At 45.5% G+C, this 16137-nt stretch overlaps 1 protein-coding gene across 5 annotated transcripts in view; it reads right to left on the minus strand.

Annotated features, from left to right (window-relative positions):
• Positions 1-16137, minus strand: part of LOC307210707 (claudin-34-like) — a 219286-nt gene that overhangs the window by 9715 nt on the left and 193434 nt on the right. The window contains exons 1-2 of one of the 5 annotated variants that reach the window (XR_013836089.1): positions 10118-11243; positions 1231-2777 (exon numbers count right to left, since the gene is read on the minus strand). Coding sequence is in view for 2 of the 5 variants with exons in the window: in XM_079966850.1 (XP_079822976.1) it covers positions 1778-2777; positions 9037-9074 (1038 nt within the window). In the remaining 3 variants the exon portion in view is untranslated. Of the gene's footprint in view, positions 1-1230; positions 2778-3492; positions 3617-9036; positions 11244-16137 lie in introns of those variants that run through there. The other 4 variants (XR_013836090.1, XM_079966850.1, XM_079966849.1 and 1 more) reach the window with 4 other exon arrangements.

Raw genomic sequence — 16137 nt, forward strand, 5'->3', positions numbered from 1 at the left:
TCTCCTCTTTAATACTTTGGCATGTATTTGATCTGTTCTTGAAGATGAACCATATATTGGTACAATATATAGTCATATATTCTCCTATCGGCTCTAATAATAATGTTCCAGTGGTGACATTACAGTGCAGGTAAGGGCATTTTTGTGATTTTTGTAGTGCAACTCATGATTTTTGTGGTGCAGGCTGTGCCCCTGGCTATGATGTGTGATTTGACGCTGAGTTTGGGGAGCCCCAATGTGAAAAGAGTGAGGATCCATGAGGATCCGTGCTTCAAAACCACATTTTTGAGCCATGGAGTGGCCAGGAAACTGTGGATCTGAGGTTTTTTTTGTGGTGCAGGCATAATGTGTGATTTGATAGTGAGTTTGGATTGCCCCAATGCAAAAAGCATGAGGATCCATGAGGATCCGTGCTTCAAAACCATGTTTTTGGGCTACGGTGTCGCCAGGAAGCCGTGGATCCGTGATTTTTGTGTTGCATGCTGTGCCCATGGCTATGATGTTTGATCTGATGGTGACTTTGTGCTGATCTAGTGCAAAAATCATGAGGATCTATGAGGATCCGTGCTTCAATACCACGTTTTTGGGCCATGGAGTGGCCAGGAAGCCGTGGAGCCAAGTTGTTTGTGGTGCAAGCTGTGACCCTAGACATGATGTGTGATTTGACATTGAGTTTGGATTGGCCCAATGCAAAAAGCATGAGGATCCATGAGGATCCGCGCTTCAAAACCACGTTTTTGGGATACGATGTCGCCAGGAAGCCATGGATCAATGATTTTTGTGGTGGATACTGTGCCCATGGCCATGATGTTTGATCTGATGGTGACTTTGGGCTGATCTAATGCAAAAATCATGAGGATCCATCAGGATGCGTGTTTTTTAACCATGTTTTTGCTCCATTTCGGTGGCACGAAACTGTGGATGCGTGGTTTTTTTGGTTCTGCTTACAGACTAAAAAGTGGTCTGCAGTATCATGGTGTTTTTATTTTGTTTCACTATAAAAATCATATGAATTCATGAGGATCCATGCCTCGGATCCATGTTTTTGTTGTGCTGCATCCACGTTTTTGATAGTCCAGTCTGTAGGCATGCCTTCCAGGTGTGAGTTGACGCTGCATTTGTTGGAGTTATTTTTTAAAAAGTGGAGGATCCATGAGGATCCATGTAGATCCACCTTTAACCCAGACCCAAGTGCACATTATCAAGAACAGAATCCTACACAGGAGTAGACCCACCAGTTAGGCTTTAGTGGGTCTGCTCTGGAGGAGGCTCTGAAAAACGGGACGAGAGCGTGCATTAAGACCAGCCAAGATCATGTGAACAGAGTCAATATTTTAATTAATATTGGTTTATTAATTGGTTTATTAATTACAAGCAAACAGCAAAGAACCTGCACAAACAATGCTAACACCAAACCCTACGTATAGTAAGTAAAATAGAAAAATCGCCACCCGACCCCACCCCCACCCATCGTTACCCCCCTCCACCTCTTTCCCCTATTCTTCCTAATGTCTCAACAAATGAAAATGATTTGTAAAAATGTTACATGGGGGGAGAAAACATGAGAGAGAGACATTGCACACTTTTGTAAATCAACAAAATCTTAAATAAATAAATAAATAAATAAATAAATAAATAACTACTAGTCATAAAAAAGGGCCTCCTCACCTGAAGGACATCAAAGCCCACCTGAAGTCCCAAAACAAAACTATCAGATCCTGATCCACACAGATCAATCCGTGTATGGAGCGATCTGCGTTGATCTGGGTCTGATAGTTTATGACTCCCTGTTGTAGGGTATAACATGTATAATAGTATGTTTTGGGACTTCAGGTGGACTATGATGTCCTTCAGGTGAGCTTTGGGGCGTACAGCTTTCCTCCATCTCTACTGCGCAGGATTCCTCGGGAATGACAAGATCACTTGCACAGCTTTCCTCCATCTCCACTGTGGAGGATTTCTCTTGAATTACCAGATCTAGGAAAGAACCACACTTCGAACAAGTAGTTTGACTCTGGCTTTTCATCCCACTTCCTGGGGTAATCACCACTACAGTTTCTATTAGAGATGTATCTGTTGTGGAGGTCCTGATGCAACATCTCTCCATCCCAACCAATGCTGCACTCAGCAGCTGGAAACCCGCAGCGATATAGCCTAGATAAATAGAAGGTCCAATATGCTGCTCGCTGGGAATTTGAGGCAATTCAAAAGTTTCGGGGAAGTCAATTTCCCCATTTTGTAAGACAGCAGACATGTTCCATACCACAGAAATCAGGACGAGTATTCCTGCAGATAAGTTCAGCAGAGCTCCAAGCCCAAAAAAGGTTAAGAGAAAATCCTTGTGTTTTCCGGGCTCGAGCACATTGGAAAGAGCAAATGACTGTAATACAAGGGCTGCTGAATTCATAACGGCAGCTAAGACCATTAAGTCCTGAGCAATAAAAATTTCCCTCGGGAGGGTTGGATATTGCTCACTGAGATCTTCACAATGGTAATAAGAGTTGCCGTCGTTAGAAGGGTCTTTCCAAAAGCAGGCATCCCAGATTCCAATCCAGATGTTTCCAGAGCCGATTCCCTTGACGTTTTCCACACGCCACACTCTCCAGTTGACACTGAGTGTGGATGCAATGCACATCGGCAAAGCCAAAATATCCATTAGGAATGCGGATAATTGGAGGCAGGACACGAATCTCAGCCACCTGGCCACCAGGGAGTCTTCTTTCACCCGCATGGGGGGTTTGGCCAGGAGGGGACCCAGGAAGACATTGGCAGACATCCTGGAAACAAAAGAGAAGACAACATGCAGTGAGAGAGGGAATAACAAGCATGTCTAGTCATTGAAGGACATCCTCCCTCCTGCATTCTTCCTTCCATGCACAGAAAGAAGCAGCAAAAGAAAGTGTTCCCCTGCTCTCTCCCACCCCCTGGTTAGGTAGAGACATCTGATCCAGAGAAGCCGCAACTCAGACTTTCTTCCAGCACACTGCTACTGATTTAATCTACTGTTGCATTGTTCCTGTGAAAATGGCCAGAACCTCAGCAACCTGTTGTGGATGGGAAGCTGCTCATGATTTTGCTGTTTTGTGGGTTAAGCCACAGAGCCTAGGACTTGCTGATCAGAAGGTTGGTGGTTCGAATCCCCGCGACAGGGTGAGCTCCCATTGCTCGGTCCCTGCTCCTGCCAACCTAGCAGTTCGAAAGCACTTCAAAGTGCAAGTAGATAAATAGGTACCGCTCCGTCGGGAAGGCAAACGGCGTTTCTGTGCGCTGCTCTGGTTCGCGAGAAGCGGCTTAGTCATGCTGGCCACATGACCCGGAAGTTGTATGCCGGCTCCCTCGGCCAATAAAGCGAGATGAGCGCCGCAACGCCAGAGTCGGTCACGACTGGACCTAATGGTCAGGGGTCCCTTTACCTTTACTGCAACTATCCTTTCCCACTGAGCATAAACACACCTGACGGCATAGTGAGGAATGTTTAATCCATAAACTTACGTGAAATGCCTTCCTCAGCTAGAGACTAGCGTGCCAGGAACAGAGCAGGTATTTGCTAGGTGCTCCTGAGCCTCAAGAAGACTGAGCTGTTGGCCACTGAGCTGACATTCGCCTGAGCAGCCGGCCAGCCACAGCAGCAACTGCTCTGCAGAATTCTTAGGTCAGTTACAGTCCAGTTAGAATCCTGACAACACCACAAATCATAACTCCAGGGTACTGGTCATTTGGAACATCAGGAAAGTGGAAAATGGAAGGGAACTCAGTTCCCTTCTTTCCCAAAACAGAGTGTCTTTTCCAGGACACTGTGCAGTTAAAACACGTTCTTCCAGAAGTCAGATTCAGAGCAGTTCCAGCAGTAAAAATGGTGATACTGTATGTGTATCTCAGCACAGATTTGTTTGATGGGCCTGAATGCATTTCATAAAGGATCTCCATGTACAAGAAAGGCTAATAGCATGAGGCCCTGAACCATAAGAATTTCCTTGGCATAAGAATTTCCAGGATTCTTGGTGTACGGTACGGCTACCGGCGTTGCAAAGCCAAGTTCACAGTCCTAAAAAGAAAGCTGGTTTATGCAGGAATATAGGTCCCCAATTAAGGGCTGCTTCAAGCAGGAAGATGGAGAGGCAGTGTGGCCTATTGGTTAGACTGCCAAACAAGGACCTGGGAGGCACCGGGGTTCAAATCCCCCACTCGGCTATGAAGCCACATCTAAAAGAGCATAGAAATAAACAAGAACACAGAAATAAAGAAGGCCACGAAATGATACAAGCATGTCCCCCCGCTTTGCAGCCTCCTTTGAACAGATGTGAGGAGGCTCGGTGTGCCATCCTGCCAAGAGCCAGGCAGCTGGCTTAAATTCTGCTCAGCTGGGCGGGATTTCAGGCAAACCCCTCCCTGATTCAAAAGCAGGTTTGTCTGGATCTCTCTCCTAAACAGTCCCTCCAGTCTCATTCAGGCAGGGGGCTGCCTTGAATTTCCTGCTTAAACCCCCAAGTTGTCCAACTCTATTTTAGCTGAAATCCCATCTTGATTGAGGAAGGGCGTTTGCATTAGAAGTGGGACGGGCGGGGAGGGGGAATAGTTTCTAGCAGCAGTACCTCCCCAGGTGTTTTGAGGACCTATTACTAATTGATTGATTGATTTTCTATACAAACCTTTTGCAAACAGATCTTTTTAAGAAAAGAAACACAGTAAGCCACACATTTTCTGTGAATTATCCCCCATGACCATTCCAAAGCTAAGAATAGTAATAGTAATAGTAATAGTAATAGTAATAGTAATAGTAATAGTAATAGTAATAGCAGCATATTGGGCATTATCTCTGCATTGGAACGAAATAGGGGTGGACTGTCTAACATAATTGTGCCCAGAAAAGGGTGTGGTGGACAGGAGAGGTTTAGGAGAGAGAGAGTGACCCCTCCCTTCCCCCAGCTTCATCCACAGCTAAATTTGATGTGAAATGTGCTTTTCTTAAAAGAACAAAAAGCCAGCCACAGGGACAGTCTAAGAAACAATATTTTGGGGGGGAGTGGGGCGATAGCTCCATTAGAGGTTCCACACTGTTAAGGAAAATTCCGGGTTGAGAGACTATTCAACAGCCCAGCTCCTCGGGGTACAGGTCCCCCCACAGGTCCATGTGGTCAGTCAAAAAAGGAAATTCCAGCAAACAAGCAGTTTGGAGCAAAACAGCAGTCAGTAGACTCAGAGCCTTTATTGTTGCGCAACAGGTTCAACAGCAGCCAGTGAACCCAGAGCATGGGGCCACATGGACTTTGAAAACTTTCCCAGCGTGTGTCAGAATACAGTTTGCACAGCATCATCAATACATCATTGCTACATCACTAAGGGACGCAGGTGGCGCTGTGGGTTAAAGCCTCAGCGCCTAGGACTTGCCGATCGAAAGGTCGGCGGTTCGAATCCCTGCAGTGGGGTGCGCTCCCGCTGCTCGGTCCCAGCGCCTGCCAACCTAGCAGTTCGAAAGCACCTCCGGGTGCAAGTAGATAAATAGGGACCGCTTACCAGCGGGAAGGTAAACAGCGTTTCCGTGTGCGGCTCTGGCTCGCCAGAGCAGCGATGTCACGCTGGCCACGTGACCCGGAAGTGTCTCCGGACAGCGCTGGCCCCTGGCCTCTTAAGTGAGATGGGCGCACAACCCCAGAGTCTGTCAAGACTGGCCCGTATGGGCAGGGGTACCTTTACCTTTAACATGTCACAAAAGGAGAGGGTTACACAAAATTAGCATAGACAGCTATGTCAGGGCAACACCCAAGTACAGTATTAGCTTAGCATCATAGGCAAACATGTCTTAAATACCCACCACCCAAAGTACAACAGAACTTCCTTGGCATGTCTGGACCCGGGGGCAAGTCTGGGGATGAGAATAAGGAGCCCAGCAATTGTCACCTCTGGGCATTTCCTGGGGCAGGAGGTGTGTACAGATGTCTTCAAGCTTGGGGAGGTGGAAGGGGAAAGAGTCTTTTTTCCAAGGGCAAAATGGTGCTGGAATGGAGGAACTTGGCACAGGGGTTGATTTTATAGGATTCATAAAGCTTGTTATCTTCCCTGAGCTGTCAAGTCAAAAGGATAGGTTCATGCATAATGTTTGTAACATTTAAGAACTTTAAAGATGTGCCCCCCCCCGTAGGTTCCGTAGGAACCGCAAATATTTTCTCCGCATTTAACTACAGTTCAGACATAGACATATTTAGTCCCATATGTTATATAGATATGCACTTATAAGCAACCTGGTACATCACAACACTCAAGTCCCTTCCAAGCAAACCTACACTGTCAATTTTTTAATTTTTTTAAAAATATAAAAAAGTAGGTTTTGTAATTTCATTTCCGTGCACAAGAGTGTAGTCCTCATGATAAACCTTCTTTTGGGTTGCGGAATTGTGCTTAAAGCAAACGCATGCATATGCACATCTTGGGAGCTACAGGTCCCAGCACCCTTAAACTACAGTTCTCAGCTCCCTTGGCACACTGCGCTTTCCAGAGCCCCGAAGAAACTACAGTTCCCGACGTCCTTAACAAACTGTAGAGATCTGCATGGATCTGGATCTGATTGTTTACTCTTTACGGTTGAAGGGAATCACATGGAGGCCACTTTTACGTGTTCTCTAGCATTTGTGTCCTTGTTCCCTTTAGCTTATTCCTCTTCTGGATTTCTTTCCTATGTGTACTCATAGATGTACATTTTTGGTCAGCTCTTTCATTTCTCTGGAGGAGTGTTTATTGGTAGTGCCTTGAATAAATAGACAAATTTGGGATTTTTACTTTTAATGTTATAGGATATCATTTTTTCATGTTATAGGATATCATCAATAGACATGGACATGCTCCAGCTTGACAATATCCTTCTTCAACTGTGGTGCCCAGAACTGGACACAGTATTTTAGCTGTGGTCTGACCAACCAGAATAGTGTGGTAGCATTCCTTCGCTTGATCTAGACACTATACTCCTACTGATGCAGCTCAGAATTGCATTGGCATTCTTAGCTGCCACATCACACTGTTGACTCATGTTCAGCTTGTGGTCGACTAAGACTCCCAGATCCCTTTCACAGGTACTGCTGTCAAGCCAAGTGTCCCCCACCTGTGCATTTCATTTTTTCTATCCAGGTTTAGTACCTTACATGTCTCCCTACTGAACTCTTTATTGTTGGTTTTGGCCCAGCTCTCTAGGCTATTCAGGTCATTTTGAATTCTGACTCTGCCCTCTGGTGTATTAGCAACCCCTCCCAGTTTGCAGTCATTTGCAAATTTGATTAGCATGCCCTCTATTCCATCATCCAAATCATTTATAAAAGTATTGAATAGCACCAGTCAATTTCCCCATTTTGTAAGACAGCAGACATGTTCCATACCACAGAAATCAGGACGAGTATCCCTGCAACTAAGTTCAGCAGAGCTCCAAGCCTAAAAAAGCGAAAGAGAAAATCCTTATGTTTTCTGGGCTTGAACACATTGTACAAGGTAAATGAAATTAATCCTAGGGCCACTGAATTCATAATGGAAGCTAATGCCATTAAATTCTGTGCAATAAAAATTTCCCTCGGGAGGGTTGGATGTTGCTCATTGAGATCTTCGCAATGCCAAAAAGAGTTGCCGTCATTAGAAGGGTCTTTCCAAAAGCAGACCTGCCAGATTCCAACCCAGATGTTTCCAGAGCCAATCCCCTTCATGTTTTCCACACGCCACACTCTCCAGTTGACACTGAGTGTTGACACAATGCACATCGGCAAGGCCAAAATATCCACCAGGAATGCAGTTATCTGGAGGCTGGAAACTAAGCTCAGACACCTGACTGCCAGGGAGCCTTCTTTCACCAGCATGGGGGGTTTGGAGAGGAGGGGACCAGGGGAGACATTGGCAGACATCCTGGAAACAAAAGAGGAGACAACATGCAGTGAGAGAGGGAATAACAAGCATGTCTATTCATTGAAGGACATCCTTCCTCCTGCATTCTTCCTTCCATGCACAGAAAGAAGCAGCAAAAGAAAGTGTTCCCCTGCTCTCTCCCACCCCCTGGTTAGGTAGAGACATCTGATCCAGAGAAGCCGCAACTCAGACTTTCTTCCAGCACACTGCTTCTGATTTAATCTACTGTTGCATTGTTCCTGTGAAAATGGCCAGAACCTCAGCAACCTGTTGTGGATGGGAAGCTGCTCACGATTTTTCTGTTTTGTGAGTTAAACCACAGAGCCTAGGACTTGCCGATCAGAAGGTTGGTGGTTTGAATCCCCGCGACAGGGTGAACTCCCATTGCTCAGTCCCTGCTCCTGCCAACCTAGCAGTTCGAAAGCACTTCAAAGTGCAAGTAGATAAATAGGTACCGCTCCGTCAGGAAGGCAAACGGCGTTTCTGTGCGCTGCTCTGGTTCTCCAGAAGCGGCTTAATAATAACCCGGACGCTGTATGCCAGCTCCCTCGGCCAATAAAGCGAGATGAGCGCCGCCACCCCAGAGTCGGTCACAACTGGACCTAATGGTCAGGGGTCCCTTTACCTTTACTGCAGCTACCTTTTTCCACTGAGCATAAACACAGCTGATGGCATAGTGAGGAATGCCTTCCTCAGCTACAGTCGAGCGTGCCAGGAACAAAGCAGGTATTTGCCACTGAGCTGATGTTCGTTCGCTTGAGCAGCCGGCCAGCCACAGGAGCAACTGCTCTGCAGAATTCTTAGGTCAGTTACAGTTACATTTAGAATCCTGACAACAACACAAATCATAACTCCAGGGTAGTGGTCATTTGGAACATCAGGAAAGTGGAAAATGGGAGGGAACTCAGTTCCCTTCTTTCCCAAAACAGAGTGTCTATTCCAGGACACAGTGCAGTTAAAACACATTCTTCCTGAAGTCAGATTCAGAGCAGTTCCAGCAGTAAAAATGGTGATACTGTATGTGTATCTCAGTACAGATTTGTTTGATGGGCCTGAATGCATTTCATAAAGGATCTCCATGTACAAGAAAGGCTAATAGCATGAGGCCCTGAACAATAAGAATTGCCTTGACAAAATTATTGAAGACTCCTTACCAACCTCTCATTCTTCTTCCCCATCACATCTTGTTTGGACATTATAGTAAGGGAGAAGATCTTAGCTCTTTTCCTTTGCACTGGGACCACATGGAATTTGTGCCATGGGACCCCATCCCTCACAACAATACAGGCAATACCATTTTCAGAACCTAGTTGCCCATGATTTAAAATCACTTTCCTAAGACACTTCCGTCAAAATATTTGTGTTGCTTTCTTTCTGTTCCTTTCTGTGTTGATGCTCCGAATGTGAGCTGCTCAGCTGCATGCAGTTTCCACTGAAGTGTGTGTGTGTGATTAACATTCGGCCAAGCAATGGGCCTAAATAACTTTAGGAGCCAGCCTTTAAAAATCTAAAGGAGATATCAAATTCAGAGGAATTAAAAGCTGTCATCTTTTTAAACACCTTAGAACATACACAAATGTTAATGTTTGAAGGAAGGCAGCAAATGGAGCATTGGAGCCATCCATTCATTTCAGGAGTTGTGACCATTGATAAGATTAAGCACTTTCACATCGCATGGCAGTGTGCAGTGCTTTTAAAAAGGTAAAGGTAAAGGACCCCTGACAGTTAAGTCCAGTCACGGCTCTGGGGTTGCGGCACTCATCTGGCTTTACTGGCCGAGGGAGCTGACGTTGGTCCGCAGACAGTTTTTCCAGGTCATGTGGCCAGCATGACTAAGCCACTTCTGGCGAAACCAGAACAGCACACAGAAACGCCGTTTACCGTCCCTCCAGAGCGGTACCTATTTATCTACTCGCACTTTGACGTGGTTTGGAACTGCTAGGTTGGCAGGAGCTGGGACCGAGCAATGGGAGCTCACCCCGTCAAAGACGCAAGTCCTGTTCTGTATCTGCATGACATCATCCACACCCAAATGCTCTCCCATTCTGTTTCCCCCACTTAATCCGGATACACCATCTCCATTGAAAACTCTGCTCAGTGACACCCATCCAATAGAAAAGTGCTGACCGTCTTCATGCAGATACACTTCCGTGCAGGGGTTTAGCCAACAAGTTCTTCCCGAGTGCAGGGATGTTTTCAGGGGCTCTTTGCTTTTCCCTGCCTCCCCTTTCATCCTCACCTGAGGAGATCTTGGCCATTCTCTTGGCAGGGACCTCCGTTCTCAGGCTGGATTTCTGTTTTCCTTCATTCCTCCTTCTCCCCGTCTGGTTCACTGAGCAAATAAGAGAGAGGAGGTTGCATGCAAGTCAAGGTGTGCAATGGATCTTCAGGGCATTTGGGAGGAAGAAAAGGTTCAGGAACAAGCGACGCAGCAGCCCCCCAAGCGTAAAAACACATTTGGACATCTCGCTTATGAGATTCGCTCCCCCCCCCCGCCTTTTAGGATATAAATGCAGAACATCCTGTGCTCCTATTAATATACAAAGTGGGGTATTTCATATGATAAGAACAGAGGCAGCTGCCTTATACGGAGCCAGACCAATTCTGAGAAAAGTGCTACAATTCTGAGAAAGTGCTACATGGGCCAGTCCACCAATTGGCTACCAATGAGAACATAGCAAAACACAAAATGGCTGCCATATGGTGTGGTATGAAATAAATTTGCCTGGCTGTGGGGCATGAAGGCCGCACCCTGCTAGACCCTTTCCATGTGGCCTAGGCCCCGACTCGCTAGCCCCACAAAAGAGGCTCCTCATGAGGCCAGAGGAACATGGCCTGGCTGTGGGGCATGATCCGAAACCTCCAGTCCCAGTCCAGTGCTCTAACCACTAAACCATACTTCCCCCCATTGCAGTCTATAACAGCCTGGAGGGCCACAGATGCCCCATATTCTCTGGCTCTGAGATTGCCCAAAGTTTCCTTTCTATCCCTTGTTGTGCAAAAAGAAAAATGCCCATGACAAAAGTGACATTTTTGGTTCTTTGGAGACAGTTCTGCTTCTCTCTCTCTCTCTCTCTCTCTCTCTCTCTCTCTCTCTTCATTTAAAGGAGCCTCGTTCCTTTTCCCACCCAACTTTCTCCTGCACACAGCTTCAAAATTTCCATGAAGAACTAACTAACTAACCAACCATAATTGGAATTTACGAGATTAAGGAGATCATTTATTTTTATATAATGAAAATAGATGGGAGGATAAGTGAATTGCGCAAGGCAAGAATATATAGGATGGCAAAAATTAAAAGAAACAAAGAATATGATTTGGGTTCTTAAAATAACAACAACACATGCCTCCTCAGTGGATTTCAGAACAAACAGGTGGTACATGACACCAGTCAAGCTCGCAAAAATTTACCATTTGCCCGAAAATAAATGTTGGAAATGTAATGAGACTGAAGGTACATTCTTTCACCTTTTGTGGACATGCCCAAGGATTAAGACATTCTGGGAGATGATTTACAATGAAATGAAAAAGGTATTTAAATATACCTTTCTGAAGAAACCAGAGGCCTTTCTCCTGAGCATGGTCGGCCAATTGGTGTCAAAGAAGGACAGAACTTTCTTTATGTATGCAACAGCAGCAGCAAGAATACTCATCGCGAAGTATTGGAAGACACAAGATTTACCCACCCGGGAAGAATGGCAGACGAAGTTGATGGACTATATGGAATTGGCGGAAAGGACTGGCAGAATCCGAGACCAGGGAGAAGAGTCGGTGGAAGAAGATTGGAAAAAATTTAAAGATTATTTACAGAAATATTGTAAAATTAATGAGCTATAGAAAAATGGTGGAATGAAGTTATATGGCTTTGGCAGAAATGTTATAAGGAACTAGGTACAGATAGATTGTTAATGTATTAAAGGGAAAAAACAAGGTTGGAATATGTTAAGATTAATTATAGGACAGAAAATAGATGAAGATGGAAAGGAATTGCTGAAACAGTTAATTGAAGTGGAATACAAAAAGGGAGGCGTGAGGAAGTCAATGAAACAAGTGAATGAAAGTTAAGATTGAAAATATTGGAAGTGTTTTTAGTTGTTTTTTGTTTTGTTTTGTTAATTCAATGTTTTATGTAGTGTTTTTTTATGTAGCCTTCATCCCTGATAAGGCGGGGGAAGATGGCGCCGGCAGTAAGTCTTCTGTGAGCTCAACAGAGTGAGTAGGAGCTTTTTACAAAATAATAACAATAATACAGAAAGACACTCAGAGAAGATCAAAGTCTAGCCTGATAAACAATCCGGGAGCTACCAGGAGGTATTTTTAAACCTCCCCTTTCTCCTCTCCTCTCCTGAGCTTTTTTATCTGCCCTTTGTAACCCCGTGGAAGCCATTCGAATTTCCCAAGGCCATCCAGTGCTATTTGAGGCTATCTGAGGCTAATTACAACCTCTGAGCTCCTTTTGAATAAGGCCCTAGCACACGGCTAGAGAAGATAACTCAAATGGTACTTACAAGACAGAATTATAAAGAACTGGGGATTCCTCTAGCACAAGCACAAGCTGTTGAACCCCCTGCCCCAAAGAAAAAGCAGGCAAAAATTCCATATTATTTTAAACCCAAAGCAGAAGAAATAAAAAACACAGAGAGCCTGCATCCGCACGAATGGTCTGTCGACCGTACCTCGCTCGGAAGGGGTATGGAAGCAGAGGGAGGAGGAGGAAAAGGAGTTGACCTGGCAACCGAATTAAAGCAGGCAACTACAGAAAATACAGCCTTTAAGGCCCGATCGGAACAGGAGCCTCAACTGGGAAACTCAGAAACCAAGTGTTATGTACTGGGTTGAATAGGATCCCAACTGCAGCAGTCTGATTGGCCCTAGAACAATAGGATCCAAAAGGCAGCAGCCTGATTGGTCCTAGAACAATAGGATTCAGAATGCAGCAGTCTGATTGGTCCTAGAACAATGCAGCAGTATGATTGGTTGGCAGGAACTACCCAATCATGCTCCAGATAGAAGTGAATCCACAACCTGATTGGCTTACAGTAGAATTCCGGAATTAGCCAATCATGTGCAGCCCATTGTGTAAATAATGTATATAAAGCAGATACCTTGAGGGGACTTTCATTCATTCCTCCTCACCACTATGAGCTGAATAAAGAGCATGAAATCACTTTGCGACTCTGGGTATATTTCACCAAGTTAAAAGAACCCATTCATCAATCTATGCTTAGAGGGAAGGGGGGGGGTCCCCTGCCCCGACTGTGGTGGAGGAGTGGTTAAACCAGTGTTTCCCAACCTTGTGCCTCCAGCTGTTTTTGGACTACAATTCCCATCATCCTTTGCCACTGGTCTTGCTAGTCAGGGATGATGGGAGTTGTAGTTCAAAAACAGCTGGAGGCACAAGGTTGGGAAACACTGGCCGTTAAATGACACAAGAGTTCGACATCCAGACCTGGGCAGCTATAATTACATAATGACAGGGCTGTATAAAGATCTTTTGGAACAACATCAAATTCAGTTAATTAAAGAACTGGGGCCAATAAAAAACTTTCTCTCAGAATGTTTGGGTTTGCTCACCTCCCTGATCGAACTAATCAGGAGGAAAGAGGACTGCCACTTTCATAAAGAAGCCAGCAACAATCCAATTGGAAATAAAACCCAGCCCAACATCAAAGAAAGGAAAACAAGCAGAGCCAAACTAGTCCAGGGAAAAGTACTGGCCACTAGGAAACCTTCCTTAAAGGGAAAGAGTTCAATGCACAAGAAGAAGTCGAAGAATGTGAAAATGGGTCGAAAGGCTAAGCTGCCCTCTCGGACTGGGAAAATGAATTTCTCAAAGTTATTCAAGAGGTAAAGGTAAAGGTACCCCTGCCCGTACGGGCCAGTCTTGACAGACTCTGGGGTTGTGCGCCCATCTCACTTAAGAGGCCAGGGGCCAGCGCTGTCCGGAGACACTTCCGGGTCACGTGGCCAGCATGACATCGCTGCTCTGGCGAGCCAGAGCCGCACACGGAAACGCTGTTTACCTTCCCGCTGGTAAGCGGTCCCTATTTATCTACTTGCACCCGGAGGTGCTTTCGAACTGCTAGGTTGGCAGGCGCTGGGACCGAGCAGCGGGAGCGCACCCCGCCGCAGGGATTCGAACCGCCGACCTTTCGATCGGCAAGCCCTAGGCGCTGAGGCTTTAACCCACAGCGCCACCTGCGTCCCATTTTCCCAGCTATACACACCCTCTAATACTGCTAATTCGAGTCCGTCCCTCCCATTGAAGAATGATCATCTAGCTAGTTGGGATCCTGTTACGGAATCAGAGTGCCTACAGCTAATTAAAACATTAAAAAATGGCAAAGCTCCTGGTGAGGATATGATCCCCCCTGAGGTATTTAAATCAAATGCCCAATGGTGGGCCATCTTTTTGGCCAAACTTTTTACGGCAATAAACAACACATGTAAAATTCCAGCAAGCTGGAAACTAAGTGTGGTAGCCCCTATCTACAAGAAGGGAGATATTCAAGATCCAGCAAACTACCGCCCTGTAAGCCTTCTGGACAAACTTTATACCCGGTACTTATTAAACAAGTTGGTAGACTGGGCGGACCACACTAACCTGTTCAACCAGGAACAGGCAGGATTTAGAAAGGGCCACAATACGATAGGTCACTGTATGGTACTACAGACCCTGGTAGCTAAATATTCAAAAGCGTATAAGAGCAGACTCTTTGTGGCCTTCGTAGACTTGACATCTGCCTTTGACTCAATCTGTAGAGATAGACTATGGAAAAAATTATATGAAACGGATATTGATAGACGACTTTTAAAAATTCTCAGAGAGTTACACACAGATACTACAGTTAAAATCAGAACTGGGCCATCGGGAACTCTTACGGACCCACTGCCATTGGGGAAAGGGGTCAAACAGGGATGCCTGCTAGCCCCATTTCTTTTTAATTTTTATATAAACGACATTGTCCAGTACATGGCAAAGTACAAGTCATCGGCTCCAGCCCTCGAAGGTAAACGTCTGAATATATTGTTATATGCCGATGACATGGCTTTAATGGCACTCACCCGAAGAGGCTTACGCAGCATGTTGGAGGGGATCGCAGCCTACTGTTCCCATAACTCACTAAAGATAAACTATGACAAAACAAAAATTGTGGTGTTCACTAGAGCTCGCCACACTTTTAGATGGTCTTTAGACGAACATGTGATTGAACAGTGCCCTTTTTTTAAAATATCTGGGTGTTACATTCCAGGCTACATCTAGTTGGCTAGCCCACTTTAAGGCTGTAACCATCCTAACACGAAGAACAATTGGTGTCCTGCTTAGTTTCTTCCATACCCGGGGAGGACAATTGGTGATCCCGGCATTAAGAGCTTTTGCTGGGAAAGCTATTCCCCAGATGTTATATGGGATAGAACTCTGGGGGTGGAACCAGAGGCTGTTGGAACGGCTTGAAATTTTGCAAAATTATTATCTCAAGAGGATTCTAGGCCTTCCTCAAGGAACCCCGGCAGCTTTCTTGAGGGTGGAGGTTGGATTACCCTCTGTGTCTGCCAGGGCCCACTTAAGATTCCTACGATTTTACATCAACCTTGCAAACACTTCAAACACCTTATTGGCCAAACAAGCCTTTGTATCTCTTCAAAAGAACACCACTTGGCGTCAAAACCTATCTGAGATCCTGGTTAGATACACCCTACCGGAGTTTAATACTCTCAAACTGTGGAGCCCGGACAAAGTTCGGGAGTGGATCCTGGAGAGAGACGCCCTGTTAGACATCACAAAAATACAGAACCCAGGGTCCTCCCACTGGTTTCCCCGACTGAAAACAGTCAAAACCTGCGCCAATTACTTGGCGAATATCACCAATCCCACCCTTCGGAGAGCTTTCACCATGGCCCATTTTCAAACCATTCCCACGGCCTATCTGTCAGGCAGATATGCAAAAATCCCAGTAGAGCAGCGTATATGTCCTTGTCATATGAGAACCAAAGAGGATCTCACACATTACATGTTGTATTGTCCCATCTATTCGGCCTTCAGGTATGTGATGTTACAAACTATTCCCAAATCAATAGTCAACTCTGAGGACCAAGTAAAGTTTTTACTGGTGGACGCTGATCCACAGATTTCTCACGTGGTAGCGGTCTTTGTGGTGAAGGCTATGAAAACTAGGGTATGGTTCCTGGATGATAATAATAATAATTTATTATTTATATCCCGCCCATCTGGCTGGGCCTTCCCAGCCACTCTGGGCG

The sequence above is a fragment of the Podarcis cretensis genome (genome assembly GCF_951804945.1).
Source record: "Podarcis cretensis genome assembly, chromosome: 2".
NCBI lineage: Eukaryota > Metazoa > Chordata > Lepidosauria > Squamata > Lacertidae > Podarcis > Podarcis cretensis.